The sequence below is a fragment of the Pyrus communis genome, chromosome 3, assembly GCF_963583255.1.
Source record: "Pyrus communis chromosome 3, drPyrComm1.1, whole genome shotgun sequence".
NCBI classification, from domain to species: domain Eukaryota; kingdom Viridiplantae; phylum Streptophyta; class Magnoliopsida; order Rosales; family Rosaceae; genus Pyrus; species Pyrus communis.
Genome location: NC_084805.1, coordinates 1,615,313 through 1,639,830, shown reverse-complemented (window position 1 = coordinate 1,639,830; position 24,518 = coordinate 1,615,313). Strand labels below are relative to the sequence as shown.

Genomic DNA, 24,518 nt, shown 5'->3' with positions numbered 1-24,518 from the left:
CTTCTTGGACAAAATTGCACCTACAAAACAATTAACACCTTAGGGTCAAGGCCAATAGCCTCACATGCCCACGATGAATTGGGGGGGGGGGGCTTTGGCCGAATAAACTCCAATGCCAAATTTAGAATTTAGAGAGAAAAGTGTTTAGAGAGTTTTTGGAGTTTTGCAAGAGTGTGGACTTAGGTTTTTAGAGAAAAATGGGTAATATTTACAGGGCATGGCAGGTCCCCTTTGAAGAAAAGGTGGCCGGCCTTTGGGATGCTTTTTGTGTGCATTTTGTGGTTTAATGTGTGAGTTATTTGGCAATTAATGAATTAATTAGGTAATTAATCCATTAATTAGCCAGTTAACACATTTTTGGAATGAATATTTTGGAGGTTATGAAATAATTACCTTGTGGAAAATATAGGATGAGGATGGATGAAATAACTTTGAATTTGTTACCTATTTTGGGCACTTTTGATTTGATTGTGGAATATTTGTCCATTGCTCGAGCGTAGGAATTCCGGTGCTCCTCAAGGATAATTTTGTCCTTTTTGCCCAAAAACCTACGTGTCGCCTCTTAATTATTTTTGGCTCCACAGAAGGGGCCAATAATCTTCATGAACTTTAAGCTTTTCTTTTTGCTTTTGGTTCGTAACTTAATTTATTTTGAAACTTTGGCCTGTAACTAATTTTTTTGCTTTTGGGTTTGTTACTTAACTTACTTTATTTTTGTTTCATGCATGTGGAATGTTGAATTTAAATAGTTTGATAGTAGAATATATTTGAAGAACAATTCATAATTTCATATTTCAATTACGGCTATAAATCTATGATTGCACATATTAGTATGTATGAATTAAAGGCTCAAAATATATTGCATTTATGGTTCAAAATAGATTGCACAAACGCACATATGACATATTTGTATGTATGACTGATTGATATTTATGAAATTGGGCTAACAATTTCAATCTAAAAGGCTAAATTTTAGCCCAAAAACCCAATATGTTAAGTTTCAGCCCAATAGTCCAAAATCAAATTTTAATCTCGATTTGTCCTGAAATACCGAAAATATTTCAGGATTCCTAAAATTTGGGATTCACGAAATTTTGGCTTGGGACTGGTCTTCAAATTTCCATCTTGAAAAAATTTTGGTTTGGGATTCAGGATACTAGTTTCGGTTTAGTATCCCATACCAAACGAGCCCTAGTCCCAAATAACAAAGCCCTAATTTCCACTCAGAAAAAAAAAAAAACCATCTAATGAACAAAGCATGATACGTTTTTCAGTGTACTCGGAATGTTAAGTGGTATATGACGTGTCATAATATAAATGAAGAGACACTAAAAATATACTTTAAAATGAAACATATCAATCATATCATCTATTAATATTAATCATATCATTCATTAATATTATGACATGTAGTGTTACCACTTTTTATTTCGGATGTATTGAAAATCTCTCCAAATAATTTGGTATTTCCGCATCTTCCAATGTTTATCTTTTCTGGTTGATACGCATGCATTTATCATGTGTTCTTAAGTTTTCAGTGTTTTTTCATGAGTCATCTTTGTTTCAGTTGTTTTATATTTGTTTATCCTAACTAGTTAGCGTAAAGAAAATTATATACTGAGGCAAGTTGTGTTCTTGTTTTGGTGGGAAACATATTAAATGTTATGAGATTAAGATTGAGATTTTTATTGATAAACATTGGAACACTTCCAATATCAAATAATAAATATTTTTAGTATCGATCGTGCGTCATCACTTTGGCCACCATTGAAACTCACTTTGGGACGACTCCAGATTCCTCTTCGTCCTCCTAATTATGGTCACATACATTTTTCCTCGCCTCGTAAAACAACCCTAGCTAATAGCCATTTTAACACAAAGTGTGGGACTAATTGTATGGGGGTGCACTTTTCCACACTTTTTAATTATGGTCTTTCATTCTCTTTCGATTTGTTCAAATCAAAACTAAACAAATTTACGCAATAGGTTTAAAAAGTGTGTATAAATTATTTCTCATTTAACTGTTGAGGTGCTAAATATATTCGGACTTCTCAAGCATATTGTTTTCACAATATGATTGCAAACTTATGTGTGTATATATGAGTTTTGTAAACTGCGTGCAAATTGTATTATCTTTATAATAGAAGTAAGACTTTGTTTTATACACATGATTAACATTGCGCATATCACCACATAAAACTACGGCTAATGTACTTCAGTAGTTGGAGTGTTTAAATTTTCCACCTACTGATTATTGTCTTCATTATTCTCCCAGAAAAGACTAAGATGGAGTTGAAGCAATTGAAACTGCGGATAAGGAATTAGGATATTAATATCGAATTATAGTCTAATGCAACTTTGGTCGATATCCACTAAAATTTTCGTCAGACAATTAGTTACCTTCTTCCAAGTACTAATACTCATCAAATCGCTAAATACCCGCTTATAAATAGAAATTAGAGACATACAGGTTGGAGGCAACCTAATTAAGCCAAGTGCGATGAGAAGTGTTCATTTCTTCATAACCACTGTAGCCACATTGGCATTTCGCAACCTTCCTTGTCTCTGCCTACGATCCCAGTCCTCTGCAGGACATTTGCATAGCAATTAATAACCCCCAATCCGATGTGTGTGTGTGTGTGTGTGTGTGTTATATATATATATATTTTTTTTTCGCATATCAGATACCATGTTTTCTCCACATTTATGTAATATTATTTACTCATAATGTTGTAAAAATTCTTAAGAATTTAAGTTTTTTCTCTGTTAATCATATGTTTTTGCATGGCATAGTTTATATGCATGCATGAAAAATTGATGTGCATGCATATACATATATATATATATATATATATATATATATATATATGTATAGACATGTAAAACTAAAATATACATATGTATAAAAAATTCATGTTATTCGTACCATATTATATCATTGTTTTACTGGTTACATCTCTTATAAAGGTGTGTTATCATAATGAAGATTTTCTTTTATTAAAGCAAATTACACATATATAAGAGAGCTAGTCTCTAAAGTGGGTAGTTAATGACTTAATGTGGCCCAAATAACAATAACACTCTATATGGTTTTAACTTTCCGTGTATTTGTACATTGACCGGTTAACTGATGTTTACAACTAGTGCTAAAAACATAAATACTTTCGTTTCTTTTTAGTGCAAGCAGTGTCTGTGAACGGAAAATTCTGCAAGGACCCAAAGCTTGTCACAGCAAACGACTTTTTCTTTCCTGGGCTTCAAATCCCGAAAAGCACGGCGAATCCAGTTGGTTCGACAGTGACAGCGGTGAATGTGGAGAACCTAGCAGGACTGAACACTCTCGGCATATCCCTGGCTCGCATAGACTTCGCACCAAATGGCCTAAACCCTCCTCACGCTCACCCTCGTGGCTCCGAAATTCTCGTAGTCTTGGAAGGTACACTCTATGTTGGCTTCATCACGTCAAACGCCGATAATAATCGGCTAATCAGCAAGGTGTTGAATAAGGTAGATGTGTTTGTGTTCCCGATTGGTCTCATTCACTTCCAACTCAATGCCGGAAACGGAAATGCAGAAGCCATTGCTGGGCTTAGCAGCCAGAACCCAGGAGTCATCACCATAGCAAATGCAGTGTTTGGCTCCAAGCCTCCCATCAATCCTGATGTTCTAGCCAAGGCCTTCCAAGTGGATACTAAGCTGGTTGATTATCTTCAGAAACAGTTTTGTTACGAGAACAATTGATAACGAAGGGCTATATGAGAAAAGGCCAATTAGGACGGTCCATATGTGCCTGGTCGAATGTACTAATTTAGTTGGCCAATATGGTTTTCATCAGTACGCACAAACTATGAAATATAAATTGAATAAGATGCTTATTGCTTATGTATACCTCATCCTTATGTGAATTTGATATGATACAATATTATATATGGTATGTCTTGATGTGCTCTCTGTTTCTTAAATGTCTTTAAGTTTGACAAGTTTAAGAGATTCTACCCAAGGATACCTCAATTTCAATGATCGGAACAAATTTATATTGGGATAATACTTGTATTCTCTATTTTGGGGACAAGTTCATTTCTCTACTTGCAAATTAATAATATATTTTCACGGCATAAATTTTAGAGTTCTTTAAAAATAGGCTTTTGAAAGTTTTATTTCCTAAACAAAAATCCACCTATATTTAAATATCCAATTAAACCCCAAAATTCAAATTCATGCATGTGGAAAAAGAAATAGCCTATTATTACAAACTACCTATGCCACAAAACCCTAATTATGTCAATAAACTTTATTAATACCAACAATAACGATGAAATCCTAATTTTGTCTAGTTTCTTTCCTTTTTTTGACAAGCATTTAATATTCATCACGTATACTTTACAGTTTAGTTAAATGCTTGTTGAAATTTCAGTTTTATAGGCTACAATTGGAATCATATACATATTTATTCTCTGTTTTATTTATATATTCATTTCCTTATGATTTTCGTAAAAATATTTTACCTATATTTTTTTTTAACCAAATGACCTATGACATCCTTTATCTTGAATCAAATGACATTCTTTATCTTCAAGTGGGTAGTTTAGTCTACATAAAATAATTTACCTATATCTATGTGAAATATAGGTAAGTTTCATCTTGAACTTTATTTTCAAGTAGGTACTTTAATATACACAAAATAATTTACCTATATATTGTATGTATATGAAATATAGGCAAGTTAAACGTTGAAGCAAATTACATTGTTTATGTTGTACGTAAATTGTTTTGCATGTATTATTACTTATACTAGACACATTTTATTGTTGTTATATATGTGTGGTAAAATAATTTGTTCGCAGCTAAAGCTCGCATATTTGAAAAGAGAAAAACTAAATAAAAAAAATTCCCAACTTTATGCAAATACGAAAACATCAAAGCAATAAGGAATTAAAAAGGAAAACACTAAACAAATTTAAACCTAGTATCATATCATTTATTATTAATAGGCAATGAATTATGACATTAAATCTTCTTTTTAATCCGACATAAGTTATTAGAGGTATTCTAGGCATCCAAAAATATGAAATTGTGTGAAGTCAAACTTAATTAAGAAAATTATTGACTTGGAGCTAGTTTTTATTAGAAAAATATATTATGACGGGTTTTAGTTAAAAAGAATTGAATTTCAAGGGGTAAAGTCATATTTTTAGTAAATTTTATAATCGAAACCATGCAACCACATACTAAGCTCCGCGTCCCATCAAAGTTTATCAAAGGTAAGCAAACTGCTTTATCATTCTGCAGCCCAAATCCGGTTACGAGTTTCTCCAATTTCAAATTACTGAATATATAATATTTTTTTCCTATTGCAAATTCAGAATTTATCTCAACTCTAGGGGCTAAGCTTGATATGAAGAAGGTGCAAATTGCCTTGGGTATTTCAACTGAGTATTGTGAATGTCGCTGACTGCTCAATCCTCTACAGAGAGGAAGGTGGACTTCTGCCTAGAGCTATGATCCCTGTTGTTAAGCCTGCTTTCAGCAAATTTGGAAAGAAGAAAACAGCTAGCCTAGACTTGCCAACACGTTTGGGTGAGCGTTCTCTACTCGTGGAACTTGCTTAAGGGTGTAAGTGTGGAACGCGCACTTTGAGTAGCTCCCGGACTTATGCGAGTATTGCACCATCCTTGGATGCTTCGTCACGTACTCCCATGAGGCTTGGTTGGTGATTAGATGAGAATCTAAATGAATTGCAAGCTTCTTCATAACTAAATCTTTTGTTAGTCAAAGGCTTACTGGTAAAGCCTTGTACATTGCGGGAGCTCCTGTAAGATTTTGTTAACTCTAAAAATTACAAAACCTACGTGGCGCGCAGGCCGAGTAACTAATAAGCTAACTATGTCCTTCGGTTGAATGGGGGCGTGCCAACTCGTCGGCCGAGCTCGACCGAGGAGTAAAATCCGTTGATGTTGCGTTGAGCGCGTTGTTGACTTCTTTATCTTGCGACTGCGACCGAGGAAGGAACACTCTCGGTCTCTGGGTTCTAAAGCCTGAAGACAAGGCTACTAATTCTGCAAAGTTCACAAATCGTCGGAGCCTGATTCGGTCACTGTGATTATATTCGTAAGAGTATAAGCGCGTCGAATCGAGACTAAACTATATGGACACAGGTACTCAAATGTGATGTATGTCTTGATGGTAAATGTAGTTCGGCCGTCGGAATGCCGAACTCTGAAACTCACTTGTGAATATCCAATCATAAAATCACTCGGCGTCCAGTACGCCGAATAACGTAATTCGTAACACCTGACTACGCCAAGAGGGCTAGCAAGGTGACCTCTACCAACAAGGGTTCGAAAACCCTTCTCGGCCGAGACTTAGATAGGTAACCGGTCAGCCTCGTCGCAGTGCTGTTTATCCAAACTGAAGGTGCTTATCGGTCGGCTGATTATGCGGCAACAGTGCTGTTTATCCAAACTTAAAGGTGTTCGCAGGGTGCCTCCACAGTACTGTTTATCCAAACTGAAGGTGCTTCTCGGTCGGCTGATTATGCGGCAACAGTGCTGTTTATCCAAACTTAAGGTGTTCGCTGGGTGCCTCCACAGTGCTATTTATCCAAATTGAAGGTGTGTCGGCAGAAAAAGAAAAGGAAAAAATCTCAAGGTATTTGAGAGGTTTTGTGCAGGGCAATTGTATGCTGAATTGAAGGTCCTTTTTTGTTGCATGATTTCTTGTATTTATAGCACTCGTTCCTTGAAACCGAATTGTATGCTGAATCTGGATTGGGAGTCCTTGTCCCGTTCCAACTTTACTTCGAACAAACCCACTCCCATTAGGATTTTGAACTTTCCCCTCTTCCGAGGCTTTATTTTTTGCTGACCGGGAATCCTGGTTGCACCAGGACTTCCTTGACCTTTGAATTATTCCTACTTAGGATCGGACTCGACCGACCCTGCTAACTGGCCCAGAATCTATCAAGCAGCTCATAGTAGTTGACATAGCTTTGGGCCGAGCCCAATCGTATGCTTGACCCAACAATATTATTTTGGGACCAAACAGATTTGAATCAAGATGTCAATGAAAGTACCAATTTGTTGTAGCAAATTTCCGCCGTCTTTGCATTTGACGAAATTGTACTTACGCAACAAAGAGATACCTTAGGTCAATGACCAAAGGCATGAACCAAGAGTGGGATTTGGCCAATGACCATTCGATGCGTAAGTCAGAAACTCTGTAGAAAGAGTGCAAGTGATTTAGTGTTGAATTGTGCAGAATCAACTTACTTAACGACTATGTAGAATGAGGTATTTATAAAGCATAGGGCCGACCACATGTGTAGAGTTTCCATGCCATGTGTTGGCTTCAATTTGTCGAAGTGTGTCGTCTGTTTGATGAAGTAAGAAAGTATCTTTAAAATGTTGAAATATCTTAAAATGCTTGAGAATAAACCTTACAGATATTATTAAATAAATAATAATATCTAAGAATTATTTTGGAAAATCCTTGATTGGAATTAGTTGTGTTTCCTTGAGCTTAAGGGGTATAGATTAGTTATTAATTCTACCTTTAATTTTCTTGCCTTATCTTATTGCCATGGGCAGCAAAGCTTGAAGAAATTGTAGTCATCAGCTCAAGGTTCCTTGCTGGTTGAATTGCGTGTGAACAGATGTGGTCTCGCCAATATAATGAGAGCATTCTCATCAATAATGAATAAAATTCACGTATCAGCTCAAATATTTTTTGAATTATTTTTGGCTCCACCCTTTTATTCTTGCGTTTTAAGTAAAATACGTCTGAATCTCAATACTTTCCCATTCTTCCGTTCTAAAATGTATTTATTTTGTTTCCCACATGATTAATGAATCAGAGAGGGACAGGGAGACGGAAAGGGACTTCCAAGTCTTCAATCATATCTCATATACACTTAAACTACATGCATATGGACCATTTGACATTGGATCGATGTAAGTGTTATTCAATGCATTTATCATGTGTGTTTCATCACTATTGGTTCCTTTGAATTCAATGATGTATGCCATGAAACATGACCTCCAATATTTCATAAAAAAACAAAACAAAACAAAAAAACAATATAAATACTCCCTCTCCTTATGTCGAGCATTTTTTTCTCTATATTCTACTTTCGGCACTTAGATTTGTTGAGGACTTTGGAGGCAAGTTTGGGAGACTAACTTGTTTTGTTTATATCGCTAATGATATGAGCTAAATATTTTATTTTTTATTTTTTGAGTACATCAATATTTTTACACTAAGGGGAGAAGAAGTTCGGCTAAACCACATAATGAGCAGCCTAATTTAGTATCGAATTCATCATCCACGAGATTCAAATCTAAAACCTATTACTTACAAAATTAAAAAAAATCATACTTTTAAGTCTTAAATGAATAGAAGGGTCAAAAGCTTAAGGATTTTGATATAAAAAACAAAATAAATAACACAAGATTAAAGGTGAGAACTGAGAAGGGTCGAGTGACCATCCTACGCCTTTATTGGCTCCACCAGTGGTTAGCTAGCCAGCCAGCTTGCATGTGCGCCTGCGTGTAAGAGTGGAAAGTATAGCTGTAGGATTCTCTTTATGTGACACTAGTCACTATACATACAAAGAAGTAGAAATGCATTCGTGAGTTTTAAGATTAAAAATTTCTGAGACGGCTAATTATGCTTTTTATCTTACCAGCTAGTCACCCTGCATAATGACTAGTTAACAAAGGAAAAGGAAACAAGAATTTAAGGAACATTCAAAGCTGGATGGCGCCACTTGTCACATGGGAATATACAGTTTACACTATTTAACGAGTTCATCGAAACAATGCTAAAGAGATGGTATTGGACGGCAGCTCCGAGTTGAGAGCTCCTGGTTGTTTTTTACTATATTGTCACGAATCACGATTTAAATATGGTCCATATATATTATTCTTGTCCAATTAATTAATATCCATATCTCAGAGAATAATTAAAACATGTCGATTAAAAAGTTTAGTGTTAACCCCAAAAAGTAAAAGAAAGAAAGAAAGAAAAAGGACCTAGTCTCGGTGTATAAATAGAAGCTTCATCCCTCGCTGCAAATATGTGCCTGCGTTTGTATTTGTTGCTTGTGCATGTGTGAAGCAATTTGATCTCCTTAAGATCCATTCCTAGCTTTAGAAAATATTCTCGAAAACGTACGTACGGTTTGGTTAATGAGTGTGTGTGCGTGTGTGTGTGTTTTCGTTTGGGTAGAATAATCATGTTCTGATTATTTCGGCTTTATATTTCAAGAGATTAATATGAATATCTACGTTTCTACTCATACTATATTATCATATTACAGTTTTGCTTTTATGAACTGGATGCACTTCTGCATTTCAAACAGGAACAACTCAAATATACAACTATATATATTATTTTTCCGGTTAATGCTTAGAGAAACAACTGAAATATACAACTATATATATATATATATATATATATATATATATTCAATATTTCCTTGCCAATTTTGTGTTGTCTCACTTCGCACAATGCCTTTTTTTTTTTTTTTCAAGAAGAGATACATGCACATGCATTTTCTCTTCCTACACATCCTTTATCATTTGGCCTTTCAGTTGAATAAATTAAAAGAAGATAAAAATAAAATAAAAACAGAAATAAATATGGGTGAGAACTGCGAAGATGGAAAAAAAATGGTTTGCCTAGTCTTGTTTTGTTTTGATTTTTGTTCGGGGTTAATTTTTGGAAGAAAAAAAATTGGTTTCTTTTCCACCGGTTAGCAGTTTGGCACTCTCTCATTTTCTTATTTACAGATTTTTTTTTTGGTGCCCTCGAGATTAAGGAGAAACACATATAATACATTTCCATGTAAACTAATAAGGTCGTGATTTTTGAATTTGCAGGAACGAAAGTAGACAAAATGGCAAGCCAATTAGCTATTCAACGCCTGAAAAATCTCCTCAGGTTTGCCTAGCTACTTGTTGACTTCATGCATGATCTTTGGTCTAACCATCCATCTTATGAAAATATCATGGGATGATGAAATTAATCATAATCTTGGTTGGCATGGTTGCAGTGAGAAGGAAGAGCTGGACAATGTGGTTGCGGCCAAAATTGAGAAGTTGACGGCTGAACTGCAAAGACCGGATGATCATTTTGACCCAGTTCAAAGGATTGTAGATGGCTTCATCAACTTCAGGATCAACAAATTCGAGTAACTTGACTATTTTCTTTATTATTTTATGAAAATAATTAACTGTTGTACATATTTGCTATATATCTAATAGATTCGAAACCATAATGTCTTCTAAATTTTAAAAACTGTGTTTAAGGATGTATAATTGAGTTTATGCAAGCAATGTATGCCTTAGACCAATTTTTGGAAATTTAAAACTCATAATTTGCGGGAGAGCAAACTCAAATAATTTGTTGTACATTTTTTTCCTTTTTAATTAATTTTCTTTCTGATCTTACAGAAAATACCCAGATTACTACAACGAGCTTGCCAAAGGACAAAACCCCAAGGTACTATTTGGCTGTAACATCTTAAAATAAGTAGACCAAGAACTGTTTAATCTTTTTGTTGCTAATTTCCAATGCAGTTTCTGGTATTTGCATGCTCGGACTCCCGAGTGAGCCCCTCACATATCCTTAGTTTCCAACCTGGGGAGGCCTTCATGGTTCGCAACATTGCGAACATGGTTCCTGCATTCAATCAGGTCTATTACTCTCTACATTATATAATAGTAACGCACACCTGTATTAGAAACTATACGTGAGCAAGTGTGTCATTTTCGTGTCCAAAATAATATTGAACTTCATTTCTGATAACTTATCACATAATAGTGATGCATCCGACTACGAAAAATAATTTTTATTTATTTTTATATCTTTACAGCTGAAATATGCAGGAGTTGGAGCAGTCATAGAATATGCTATTACAGTACTGGGGGTGAACATTCCAAGTCTTTTAATTTGTTAAATTAATAACTCTTAGTTCTTTTCTCTTGATCACGTGTTACTAAAATATTTATGAATCGAATGCTAACAAGAAGAAAATTGAACAGGTAACAAATATTTTGGTAATCGGACACAGTCATTGTGGTGGGATAAAGAGGCTTATGACTCACCCTGAGGATAACTCTGTTCCCTTGTAAGTCTTTTTACACACAAAAGTTGTAGATTATGGAAAATAATTAATCATAATCGTTTACAAGGATGCAACTTAAGACCTGTTAATTTGGATATTTGTTAGCATTTTTAGAATGGTCGAAAAGTATAGCAAAAAACCCACCGTAGTCATTTAAGCAATGAACTGAGATCATTATAGAACTTGCTAATGTTATATAATTTTGAATCCATTAACCATGTCATTGGAATATGCAGTGACTTCATAGACGAATGGGTCAAAATAGGTTTACCCGCCAAGGCAAAGGTTATAGCAAAGGAAGGGGACGCCGATATTGAAGAACAATGTGAGGATTGTGCAAGGGTAAGACATTCAATCTTAGATTGATGAAATATTTGAAAGGCCATTTACGCTTGATTCACTTTTTGCAAATGAAATAATTGCCAGTGACTAGCTAAGGTGCGTGTGCGCGCTTCCATAGTTATGACATTAAATCTCATTTAACATCTTCTTGAATGATGCAGGAAGCAGTAAATTTGTCACTGGTAAACCTACAAAGTTACCCTTACGTTCAAAAGGCGCTCTCGGACAAAAACCTAGCACTCAGGGGTGGTTACTATGACTTTATTCATGGGGTTTTGGAGCTATGGGAGGTTGGGTCGCACATTTCACCTCCCATCATCGTACCAACACCTTAACTGCATGTTCGTTTGCTTGCAGTCGAGGTGTATATGCATCTCAACAAGGGTGATTATAAATAAAGTAGATGAACACCTGGTGGCCCTTCTTTAATTTGCTTGCGTATGTTGGGTTTTTTACCTCGATGAAAGTATGACATTGTATCTTTTGTTAAGTTGTACTGTACACTCTATGTACCTTTAAAACAAATATGGTAATAAATTAGTGATTGAATTAACTGTTTATAGTAACGTCAAATTACATTATGGGTATTATAAATATAAGAAGATAAGTCTTCAGTTATATATAAGGCGAACTTTTCTCATAATATGAACACTAATAGGTTAAGTAAATTAACATGTGAGATGTATAGAACAAAATTAAAATTTGGAATGGTGTGGTATCATTTTTATCATCTCTATCATCACATTCATCGTCAATAAGGACCATACCTTAGGAGTTAGGACCATAGACTCTTTTGCATGGATTATAAGAAGACACGGTGACGAAAAGGATGAGCCAGATATTTTATATATATATATATATATATGTTTCTTTAAGGAAACCGACCGTCATTTTTTTCAAAAAATGATTTTTTTTTTTTTAAATGAGAATTAGCTGTGGAAGTCATTCCACATCAAACTTCAACGATCTGAATTGTCTATTTTGTTAATCTCAATTCATAGATCATTAATGGAAAAATTCAATTCAATCCAAAACCATTTGCACATTTAATTGTCACGATGAAATTTCAAGGTTTCTTATAACATAGTGTTTTTTAATTTCCTTGAACTCAATTAGATGTCTCAAATATTTTCAATTTGGCTAATATTTTGTAGGGATGATTATGAGGTGTAAATCAAAAAATAAATGATTAGTATGATTGAAGATTTTTCGGAAAAAAATGGGGATCCTTTCTTTAAAGAATACACACACACACACACACACACACACTCAACTCCTTATATAATTTTGGTTAAAAATCAACAATCAATCACAAATATAAATACATTGCAGAAATAAATACGAGATACATATATATATATATGCTAATCATTAAATAAATTACAACTATGTATATTGATACAATTCGAATTAAACAAAACTAATATCAAACAAACAAAATAACCATCGAGGCTTGCGAACCGTAATATTCTTGAAAAAGAATTTCGCCTCTACTTTGTACTTGTAATTCGGTGGGTTTCTACTTCATCAAGATTCAATATTCAAAATAATATTTGAGCACTGGAAAATTTGGTTTCTGACGAATTTCTATGTGGTTCTTTCAGCAGTATGAAAATGATTTTTCTGTGTTTTGAATGAGATGCATTTGTATGTATTTATAATTTGTATATTTTTCGCATTAGAAGGGATGTGTGGCTTCATCGTTTTTTCAAACCTTCTCAGTCTTCATCCGAAAGGATGAGTTTGTTGAAATCAAAACGTTTAAAAAACAAAATATGAAATTAAAATATTAATTATTTGATTTAATATTAATGCCCGAGCCCCAAGGCCCATCTTTTCATGGTTAAATATAGTTAATTATATATATATATATAGTTATCACACCCTAGAGCCCAAACTCTAAGTTCAAATCCAATTTTGCTCTCCATAATTTATCTTTCCAATTACTTTGTAAGAAGAACTAGGTGTTATAAAGCTTGAGAAATTTTTGGTTGTGAGCAATGTAGGACAGTGAGATAGAATGAGTTTTTTCACCTACAAAATACGAGATACGGCCTATATGTGATAATACAACTGAAAAAATATAAAATAAATTCCATTTCACCAAATAAAATAAATTCCATTTCACCTAAGAAAATAAGAAAAAGCTTCAATGGGTACATGCACTTCTTGATCTTTACCCACTCGTTGATCTTTATCTATGTATAAAACAGAAGAAATATTTATTAAAATACGAGGTTTAATCAACAAAGAGAAAAGTTATTTTTATATTTTTTTTTTGTCACATATTTATAGAGACGGGACACTGAACCATTTCTAACCATATCGATATTTTTCTAACTTAACCAATTATTGATAGGTGTTGAATTTTATTACAAAGGGTATAGGTGTTTATTAAAAATGAAACCATACACTCATTTATTATATTTTATTTTCTTAATTTTCCGGGTAACAATTCATTCAATGTCATTGGTACTATTTTCATACTAAAAAGACTACTATACAAAAAAAAATTGCGTATTAAAGTTATTTTTATAGCTGAAAAATTCATCAATTTCTTAAATCAACACTTTGAATACAAAAATATTATTTTTACCATATTTTTATACTACATTTGTAGCATATTTCTAATAAAAATGAAACTCACATATGTTGATGACTCCTACTCTATTAGAAATATGATACAAATGTAGTATGAAAAAATCCAACAGGATCCTCTCCAGATCCTTTTGGCGAGGATCTTGGGGATCTGTAAATCGTGTCCATTCATCTTACATCATACGATCAATTTTTATCAGGTACTGTTTGTGTTTAATTTTAAATAAAATATTTAAAATGATTTCTAATCGCACAATATACGATAAACGAATACGATTCACATATTCTAAAAATCTTCCAGATTCTGAAAAAATATGGTTAATACAGCGTTACTCAGAGTTACGTACTCAGTTAGCTAGCCTGCAGCCAGCTTGTGCGCTTGCGTGTAGGAGTGGAAATTAGAGGTGTATTATAGCCATTACGTGACACTATAAAGAAGTAGAAATGCGTTTTTCTTGCGGGCATAATCATGAGTTTTAAGATTAAAAAATTTCCTAAGACGGCTAATTACACATTTTGTCTTACTAGTAACCCTACATAATCACTAACTTCTTCGCATAAGTAAACTTTTTTTTTATTAATCACTTACAACGTGCAACTTATAAGTCATACGTAACAAAGAAAACAAGAAATTGGGAAACATTCAAAATTGGATGCCGCCACCTTAAATATACATTTTACCCTGTTAAACGAATTCATAGAAACAAAACAGTTAGAGTAATGTTATTCATACTATGATTTTATACCACATTTCTATATCACCTTAGGTGACATCTAATGTGGACATCCATATCATTTGAAAATTTTACAAAACCCAGAGAAATGAAATAGAAATACTCCTCGTATAACACAATCATTATTTAATTAGCTAATTTTTCTTAATTATTAATTTATTAAATAATGATCTAAATTTAAAATTTTAATTAATTCAAATGATGTAACTGTCCATATCAAATATCATCTAAAATCCAAAGATAGTATAGTCGATGCTAGCTAGGAGTTGAGAGGTCATTTTCGTTTTTTACTATAGTGTCACGAATCACGATATACATGTGGTCCAATGCTATCATAGTTGTCCAATCAATCAATATCAATATTTCAGAGAGTAATTAAAACATGTCGATTAAATGGTTAGTCTCAACCCAAAAATGAAATAGAAAGAAAGAAAAAGCAGTTAGTCTCGGTAACTCGGTGTATAAATAGAAGCCCAACTCACTGCAAATATGTGCCTGCGTTTTGTATTTGTTGCATGTGCATGTGTGAAGCAACTTCATCTCCTTAAGTTCCACTGCTAGGTTTGGAAAATATCTTGAACGTACGTACGGTTGTGTGTGTGTGTGTGTGTGTGTGTGTGTTTGGGTAGAATAAATCATGTTCTAATTATTTCGGGTATGCAAGAGATTAATATGAATTTCTATGTTTCTACTCAAACTATATATCATGTGTGAGTGTATGAGCGTGCTTAGTACTGTAAACTCTGGCAGAACTTACATATATGGATAATTAGTTCTAGTTCTTTCCTTAGTGCTCAAACCAGTTTAATTAATATACTTTCGATGAAAACTCTTATTTAATTGAATTATAAAAATTATTGGTCATAGAAATTTAACTCTTGCACTAGGGATTTCGAGTTTGATTCAATATAACTTATAAAACTAAAAACCTAGTTAATGCTTAGAGGAACTACTCAAATATACAATCCTTATTAATTTGGCCTTTGAGTTAAATAAATTAAAAGAAAATAAAAAAACAAAAATAAATATAGGTGCCAAGAAGGGAAACAAATGGTTTGCCTGGTCTTGTTTTGTTTTGAATTTTGTTCAGGGTTAATTTTGGCTTCTTTCCCACCGCTTGGGACTTTCTCAGTTTCTTATTTACATTTTTTTTTTTGTGCCGTCGAGATTAAGGAGAAACACATATAGTACATTTCAATGTAAACTAATATGGTCGGGATTCTTGAATTTGCAGGAAAGAAAGTAGACAAAATGGCAAGCCAATTAGCTATTCAACGCCTGAAAAATCTCCTCAGGTTTGCCTACTTATTGACTTCATCCATGATCTTTGGTCTAACCATCCACTTTATGAAAATATTAGATATTGACGTTTGACAATATAACATGTAAAAGTAAAAATTTAGAATTGGTCCTATTTTAGATTCCGTCTGTGAACTCAAAACTGTGCATATTTTTGTTAAATTTAAGAACCAAATTAAATTAACGAATTTTTAGTGTAGGGACTAAATATAAACTAGGGTGAAAGTTCATGGACCAATTCCAAACTTTAACATATAAACTATATATCTAACAAGAAAAAATTTAGTCTTCAATTTGTTTTTGTTAAAGGCTACAAAAGGTTGTTGGTGGCTTAAAATATATGCATGGGACGATGAAATTAATGATAATCTTGGTTGGCATGGTTGCAGTGAGAAGGAAGAGCTGGACGATGTGGTTGCTGCCAAAATTGAGAAGTTGATGGCTGAGTTGCAAAGACCTGCTAATGGTCATTTCGACCCAGTTCGAAGGATTGTAGATGGCTTCATCAACTTCAGGGTCAACAAATTCGAGTAATTTCACTATTTTCTTTATTATTATATCAAAATAATTAATTATTGTACATATTTGCTATATATCTAATAGATTCGAAAGCATAATGTCTACTGATCTTACAGAAAATACCCAGATTACTACAAGGAGCTTGCCAATGGACAAAGCCCCAAGGTAATATTTGGCTGTAACATCTTAATTAGAATAAATAGACCAAGAAATGTTTAATTAATCTTTTTGTTGCTAATTCCCAACGCAGTTTCTGGTATTTGCATGCTCGGACTCCCGAGTGAGCCCCTCACATATCCTTAGTTTCCAACCTGGGGAGGCCTTCATGGCTCGCAACATTGCAAACATGGTTCCTGCATTCAATCAGGTCCATTACTCTCTACATTATATAATAGTAACGCACAACTGTATTAGAAACTGTATGAGCAAGTGTGTCAGTTTCGCGTTCAAAATAATATTGAACTTTGAGAAAATAATTTCTCATAAATCACATAATTGTCATGCATCTGACTACGAAAATAATTTTTTTTTTTTTTAATATCTTTACAGCTGAAATACGCAGGAGTTGGAGCAGTTATAGAATATGCTATTACACAACTCCTGGTAAACATTCCAAAAGTCTTTTAATTTATTGAATTAATAACTCCTAGTCCTTTTCTCTTCACTTGTTACTAAAATAGTGTGAATTGAATGCTAACAAGAAGGAAATTGAACAGGTGACAAATATTTTGGTAATTGGACACAGTCGTTGTGGTGGGATACAGAGGCTTATGAGTCACCCTGAGGATAATCGTGTTCCCTTGTAAGGCTTTTTACACACAAAAGTTGTAGATTATGGAAGATGATTAATCATAATCGTTTACGAGGATGCAATATAAGACCTGTTAATTTGGATATTTGTTAGCATTTTTAGGATGGTCAAAGAGTATATAGCAAAAAGCCCAGCCTAATCATTTTTTTAGCAATGAACTGAGATCATTAGAACTTGCTAATGGTATATAGTTTTGCATCCTTAACCATTTGACTGGAATATGCAGTGACTTCATAGATGAATGGGTCAAAATTGGTTTACCCGCCAAGGCTAAGGTTATAGCAAATGGACAAGGTGGCACCACTTTTGAGGAACAATGTGAGGATTGTGCAAGGGTAAGATATTAATTCGATCTTGGATTGACGAAATATTTGGAAGGCCATTTACGCTCGATTCACTTTTTGCAAATGAAATAATTTTTAGTGACCAGCTGAGGTGTGTGCGTGCGCTTCCATGAGTTATGACATTAATCTCACTTAAACATCTTGTTGAATGACAATTTTTATGCAGGAAGCAGTAAATTTGTCGCTGATAAACCTACAAACTTACCCTTACGTTCAAAAGGCGCTTGCGGAGAAAAACCTAGCGCTCAGGGGTGGTTACTATGACTTTGTTCATGGGGTTTTGGAGCTATGGGACGTTGAGTCGCACATTTCACCTCCCATCATCGTACCAGCACCTTAACTGTATTTACCTTGTTGCGTGCTCGTTTGCTTGGAGTCCAAGTATTATAAATAAACCAGATGACCACCTGGTGGCACTTCTTTAATTTTCTTGTGTATGTTGGGTTTCTACCACGACGAAAACATAACGTTGCTGTTTTGTTATAAGTTGTGCTGTGCACTCTATGTGCCTTAAGCAAATATGGTAATAAAATGCAGCAATTGTGTTGCTGCCTAATTTATGTTGCCCTCTATGTGATTTGTTTATTTCTGTTGGTGTCAAAAATGGGATATAGAGTGTTTCTTTCGGTTTAAGTGTTAAGAGAAGGCTTGAGAGAGAGAGAATGATTGCAGGCGTGCCATTGTTGGAGGCTGCTAACAAATAGTGTACGTATAGTGATTTTGTAGGGTTACGCGAGATCTGAAATTTTAGTCATTCCATAATGGAAAGAGAATGGGGAGTAGATGCATGTATAGAAATACAAGGCTTGAAAGAATGGGGAGTAGATGCATAATATGCTATTGGAATAATATATGAATTGGTTAAGTTATGGAGTAAAAGTGTTTTGTTCAAGTGAAGTATTGTTTTGCTTCATTTGACTTCTCATATTTTCAGTATGTTCAGTTAGGTTATGGAGAAACCTTTGTATAAGTTCTTTGTCATTATGATTTCGTTCTAGTGATATAAAATTTTAAATCCATAGTCTTCAAATTCTGAAGCACGTGAAAGTGAGAATTTAACGGTTGCAGTAGTTCCCTAGTAATTTAGGGTTCGTCTGGTAACGTTTTACAAAACGAATTTTGAAAATGTTTTGTAAAACTAAAACGGCAAATAGGATTATGCATTTTTATGATTGAAAGTGCGTCTGGTAGTTTAACCCTAGAATGACTTTTGAGAATGAAAACATTGGAAACGTATTATAATTTCATGTTTGGTAGTAATGTTTTCCAAATATTATTAAGATGGTGGCGGTGGTGGTAGAGATGGTGATTGTGACGAGAGTGGTGTTGGTAGTAATGGTGGTAGGTGGTGGCGGTGTGACAACGGATATCGATGGTCAGCAGTGTGACTCTGGATAAAATGGTGGTGGCAGCAAAGATGTTATATGTAGAGGCATAACTTTATCCTTAATCATAATCCATTGCACGATACTTTAAAAACAACAAAATGTATTCTTTTAGTTGTATTTTTTTCGGCTGCTCTGTATGCATCATACAAGTAGTGGGTGAGACTGAATACATAGTGAACAAAGCAATTCCAATGCATTAGTTGGAACATATTCTATTGATTTGGATTAAGAAATTCATTAAACACAAGAAATTCTACGAATTCAACGCTAATACAACAACATTGGGATTCGTTAATGGATAAATACCAACCTCTACTCGGCATCAAAAGCTCTGACACTGTGTTGAACCCCATCAAGGAAATGCAGTGAGCGTGGCCTCAAAAACAAAACCCCGGGAAAGCCCATCGCCGCTGCCGGGCACCCCATCAATCCACCGCCACTCAGCTTTCTCGGAACAACGGTCCCACAAAGCCAATCTCCCAATTCTCTTTGCAGAAAAACAGACCCTATCGCCGCCACCAAACACCTTGAACTTGCTCGACTCTTGAAAGCACTTGAACATCTCCACCGGCATTCGGCCCGCCTCGTCCCACTCCAAGCTATCCAAGTCCAGCCTCAGAATCAGAATCGTCGAACACGAAGTGTTCAGCGAGAAAGACGACTTCAACCCTCCAACCATCAGCACATTGTTCCCATTTCCGCGAACTAAACGGGGTCTTTTCAGGATGTCGAAGACGTCCCCCCACTCGTGCTTTTCGAGCCGAGTCCAAGTCTGCGAGGTCTTGAGCTTCGAAATTGTGCAGTGGAACAGCTTCCATTCACTCCTCCACGGCGAACCCACATCGCAGAGGGCATAAACCGAGTCGAACACCAAGATTGGACTTCTGGGTTTTGACAGGAGGTTCGATGAGAACTTGAGCCACTGGTTAGAACCGGAGAAGTAGAGCGCGGCGAGCTCGGTGAGGACCATGACTCGAGTTTGGGAGTCAACGAGGACCGAGCCGTGGCGCGACCAGGCCGAGCCGAGCTGAGGGAGGACCCGGAACTGACGAGTCAGAGGGTTGCAGACGATGAGGGACTTGGATGACTCGGGCGGGTCGGGCGAGTCGCCCCAGAGGTAGACGAGGCCGAGAGAGGAGGCGACGGGGTGTGGTGAGCGGAAGGGGAGGAAATCAAGGGCGAATCTGAGCCATTGGTTGAGGTCAGGGTCGAAGACGTGGAGGCAGGATGAGGAGGACACGTGGCGCTGGTGGTGGTGGTGGGGAGGGCGGAGGGCGAGGAGGTTGAGGGGCGGAGATTGGGTGGAGATGATGTGGACAAAGGAGGGTGAGGTGAGGAGTTGGTTGAAGAACTTGGAGAGTGAGCGGCAGATCATGATCTGCCGGAGGGGAAGGCTCGAGAAGATCTGGTGGAGCGTGTCCTGCGGGAGAGCATCCATGGTTTCCGCGGTGGGCCGGCGGAACACTGTAACCAGAAGAAATGCACAGATCGAAGAGTGAAAACAGAGAGACGCAGTTGATTCAAAGGATGGACTGGGCCTGCGTGGGAGACAGACGCACGTATTGGTTGTCGTAATAAGAGACTTGCTAGCCTGAACTGTCAATCTAGTAATTAAATTATTATTTGAGTGAAAATTAGATGTTTAAATTATTTTTTCAGAAAAATCAGTTCTTCAATTATAAAAATATGTTAATTACATCTTTAATATTAGATTCGAAGCTATTATTTTTGATTTTCCATCAATTTAAGTTACGTTACTTGTTTGTGATACACATTGAAAGGTAGATTGGTAATTTTTTATGAAGAAATAGTGTATGAAGTTAATTTTGGAGGATAAATTAGACGTTAGATTTGCAACCTATATAAAATGTTAAGGGCTTATATGTGTAATAAGGTCGGTAATACATTTTAAGGTGTATCAAGTGACTTAAATTGACGAATTGGATAAAATAACTTTGAATTTAATAGTAGAGATGAAATTAGCAATTTTTAATGAATTTAGAAACTTACTTTACCTAAAAAATAATTCAGAAGCCTAATTTCCATTAAGATGGTACTTCAAGAACTAAATTGACACTTTACTTTCCTAGATAAACACTCGGCATCAGGTGAATTGTCATGATGAAAAAGGCTTTCGTCTTCAAATCATTATGTTTTACGTTCGAACTTTATATTTTGAGAAGGCAGAGGATTAATTACATAGCACCTAGGGCAACCTGTACAAAAATTATCAAAATGTAAGGCATTTCTCACACCAATCTGAACACTATTGAACCAAATACTTTCAGAAGGAAGGGAGTTGGTAAAATCAGCTAAAGCATCCACTACAAAATTAGAGGTTCGAACTTGCATATTTTAATTAGTAAAGTTTGGAGCAGCAGTAGACATTTAGGAATATGGTCTAATAGCATTCTTTTTCACTTATAATTAATAAGTCTTAGGTTCAAATCTTGGAAACGAAGAGTTCACAACCAATTTATACTCGCACCGCCATAATGTAAATATATCGTTGTATCAAATAAAAAAGTTTAGAGTAATAATATTTGAGTTAAATTGTAGCATTAGTCAGTTTGATTTTCGTTCCTGAACTCTAATAATAGTTGCTAATGTTCTCGATTTATGTCATGTATTGCACTTATGATACTTTCTGTTGACTGTAAGTTGAGGTATAAAGTAAGAATTTTATCAAAACAAATGAGAAAATTTTAAATAAGAATTGTTTTTCATATGGAGAAAAAAAAAAGTCAATTCAACTATAAACAATAAGACTTTATATATATATAAAATAAAAAATAAAAAATAAATAAAATAAATAAAAAGGCATCTATATAGTTCAACAAAAAAGCTTAAGGTCAATACATAAAAAGCCCAAACCCCTTTTTCAAAATTTTCATTAATTTAAAAAATACCTTTACTTAATCAAAACTAACAGCATAAACATGATGTTTGAAAAATTAAATTATATTAGATAAGAAACAAAATTTTAATTAAAAAAATGTAAAGAATTTAGGAGGGCATGTGTAAAATTTTTAATCATATTAGATTTTTTATTTTGTCTCATTTTTTTATGAAAAAAAAATGTGTATGCAGAATGTGTCTGCAAAAATACCAAACAAAACCAACTTGTCTCATTTTAAATAATTTTTAGAATCGTATTTTATTTAAGGGTAAATCTTAGTTTACTACCATCAAGTTTCGTGGTTTTCAACATTTGGTACTGTTTGGGCCCAAAATATCTTGGGCAGGCCGAGCAGTCATATGTGTTCGGCCCAAGGTAATAACAGATGCTATGGGCCGGATAATAAAACCCGGGCCAGCTGGCAGGGTCAGCCGAATCCTATCTCAAGAGGTCCAGATAAATAGGAAGGATTGAGGAAATCCTGGTGCGACCAGGATTCTCGACCAGCAAGAAATAAAGCCTCAAAGGGAGGAAGATTCAGAATCCCAGTGGGAGTAGGTTTGTTCGAACCAGAATCGAAATGGGACAAAGACTCCCAATCCAAATCAGAGGAGGTTTCAAGGAATGGGGTACTATAAATACACGAGATCATGCAACATTCAGGGGACCTTCAACTCAGCATACAATTGCCCTGCGCAAAACCTCTCAATCACCTTGAGATTTTTCCTTTTCTTTTTCCTGCCGACACACCTTCAGTTTGGATAAACAGCACTGTGGAAGCAACCGGCGAGCACCTTCAGTTTGGATAAACAGCACTGCTGCCGCAGAATCAGCCGACCAAGAAGCATCTTCAGTTTGGATAAACAGCACTGCGTCGAGGCCGACCGATTATCTATCCAAGTCTCGGTCGAGGAAGGTTTTCGAACCTTTGTTGGCAGAGGTCACCTTACTAAGCTTTCTCGGCATAGTTAGGTGTTACGAATTACATTGCTCGGCGTACTGGTTGCCGAGTGGTTTTATGATTGGATACTCACAGGTGAGTTTCAGGGTTCGGCATTCCGACGGCCGAACTACGTTTACCATCAAGACATATATCACGTTCGAGTACCTGTGCCCATACACCTTGGTCTCGATTCAACGTGCTTATACTCTCACGAATATAATCACAGTGACCGAATCGGGCTCGGACGATTTGTGAACTCCGCAGAAGTAGCAGCCTTGTCTTCAGGCTGTAGAACCCAGAGACCGAGAGTGTTCCTTCCTCGGTCGCAATCGCAAGTTAAAAGAAGTCAGCAACGCGCTCAAAGCTACATCAACAGATTTTACTCCTCGGCCAGGCTCGGCCGACGAGTTGGCACGCCCCGCATTCGACCGAAGGACGTAGTTAGCTTATTAGTTACTCGGCCTGCGCGCCACGTAGGTTTTGTAATTTTTAGGATCAACATTTTGGCACGCCCGATGGGACCATTGTGCTAAACCTTCGGAGTTCATGACCATTGAGACACGGTCTACGAAGCAGAAAACAACCATGGGAAAGTCAACAACTGACTTGCCAGTGCAAGGCCTTGGGCAGGATTTGCATTCTACAAAAAATCCGATCATAATTGCGCCGCCCGAGGCCACTAGTATAACACGCCGGGAGAGTGAAGTCTGTCTCGGCGGACAACCTTACAACCCCACAGTCCCGAATCAAACAGCTGGAATGTTCATGGAAGGGATTGTAGAAGATTGTGATGACGATGGTGGAGAAGGTTCCGATCCACCAACTAGGACATTCCTTCGGAGACGACTGGATGAACAATATCGTCAGGTCGAGCAGTCGATTGGTCAGAAGATGAATGATTGGTCAGAAGATGAACAATATCGCAATACGTAGTAATAGCGATACACAGACCAGAATGCTTGAACTACTAGTCAGTAAAGCTTTCGAAGATGGCCAGGTCGGCCAACCGCGGCAGCTCCCGACGAATGTGCCCATACCAGCCGAGAGAGGGTCCGCTCGGCCACAACCAGTCCCCTTAGAAAGAAGAGGACCAGGGAATAGAGCCGAGGGACCAAGCCAGGGAGAAGAAGTCGCCTCCATAAACGTGACCGAAGTCCAGAGAATGATTGATTCGGCCCTAAAAAAAGGGCCGAAGTTTCCAAAATTCATTCACCCGTACCCGGCTTATGTGGAAAGGTTTGAATACCCACGAGGATTTAAGATCCCCGATTTCAGCCTCTTCGCCGGGGAATCATCATTATCCTCACTAGAACATGTGGCTCGGTTCACAGCGCAGTGTGGGGACGTCAATAGTGATTTTTACAAACTACGACTGTTTAACTTTTCACTGACAGGCTCAGCTTTCGCCTGGTACATTAATCTTCCACCCAACTCCGTGCAGAGTTGGGAAGAGTTGGTCGAAAAGTTCCATGAACAATTTTATCGGCCAGGGATGGAGATGTCCGTATCCTCCTTG

At 36.0% G+C, this 24,518-nt stretch overlaps 3 protein-coding genes and 1 pseudogene across 5 annotated transcripts; 3 read left to right on the top strand and 1 right to left on the bottom strand.

Moving 5' to 3' along the window:
* The first annotated feature begins 2,500 nt into the window (after window positions 1-2,500).
* LOC137730088 (germin-like protein subfamily 1 member 20) lies at window positions 2,501-3,741 on the top strand (annotated as a pseudogene).
* Window positions 3,742-9,089: 5,348 nt separating this feature from the next.
* Window positions 9,090-11,878, top strand: LOC137729461 (carbonic anhydrase 2-like). The gene is made up of 9 exons (XM_068468419.1): window positions 9,090-9,167; window positions 9,879-9,939; window positions 10,052-10,189; window positions 10,452-10,500; window positions 10,578-10,694; window positions 10,874-10,927; window positions 11,043-11,128; window positions 11,362-11,467; window positions 11,629-11,878. The coding sequence occupies exons 2-9, from the start codon at window positions 9,896-9,898 to the stop codon at window positions 11,800-11,802; spliced, it is 768 nt and encodes a 255-aa protein (XP_068324520.1). The 5' UTR covers window positions 9,090-9,167; window positions 9,879-9,895; the 3' UTR covers window positions 11,803-11,878.
* A 3,398-nt stretch (window positions 11,879-15,276) lies between these two features.
* LOC137729460 (carbonic anhydrase 2-like) lies at window positions 15,277-18,332 on the top strand. Of its 3 annotated transcripts, none has more exons than XM_068468415.1 (9): window positions 15,277-15,380; window positions 16,034-16,094; window positions 16,488-16,628; window positions 16,734-16,782; window positions 16,868-16,984; window positions 17,167-17,220; window positions 17,334-17,419; window positions 17,655-17,763; window positions 17,939-18,332. In XM_068468415.1, exons 2-9 carry the CDS (start codon window positions 16,051-16,053, stop codon window positions 18,110-18,112), a joined length of 774 nt encoding a protein of 257 aa, XP_068324516.1. In that variant the 5' UTR covers window positions 15,277-15,380; window positions 16,034-16,050; the 3' UTR covers window positions 18,113-18,332. The 3 variants fall into 3 exon arrangements, with proteins under 3 accessions (XP_068324516.1, XP_068324519.1, XP_068324517.1); XM_068468416.1 differs by having other exon boundaries at window positions 15,305-15,360; XM_068468418.1 differs by lacking the exon at window positions 16,034-16,094 and having other exon boundaries at window positions 15,303-15,380.
* A 1,002-nt stretch (window positions 18,333-19,334) lies between these two features.
* LOC137729459 (SKP1-interacting partner 15-like) lies at window positions 19,335-20,741 on the bottom strand. The gene has a single exon (XM_068468414.1). The coding sequence runs from the start codon at window positions 20,596-20,598 to the stop codon at window positions 19,513-19,515; it is 1,086 nt and encodes a 361-aa protein (XP_068324515.1). The 5' UTR covers window positions 20,599-20,741; the 3' UTR covers window positions 19,335-19,512.
* Between the last annotated feature and the right edge of the window lie 3,777 nt (window positions 20,742-24,518).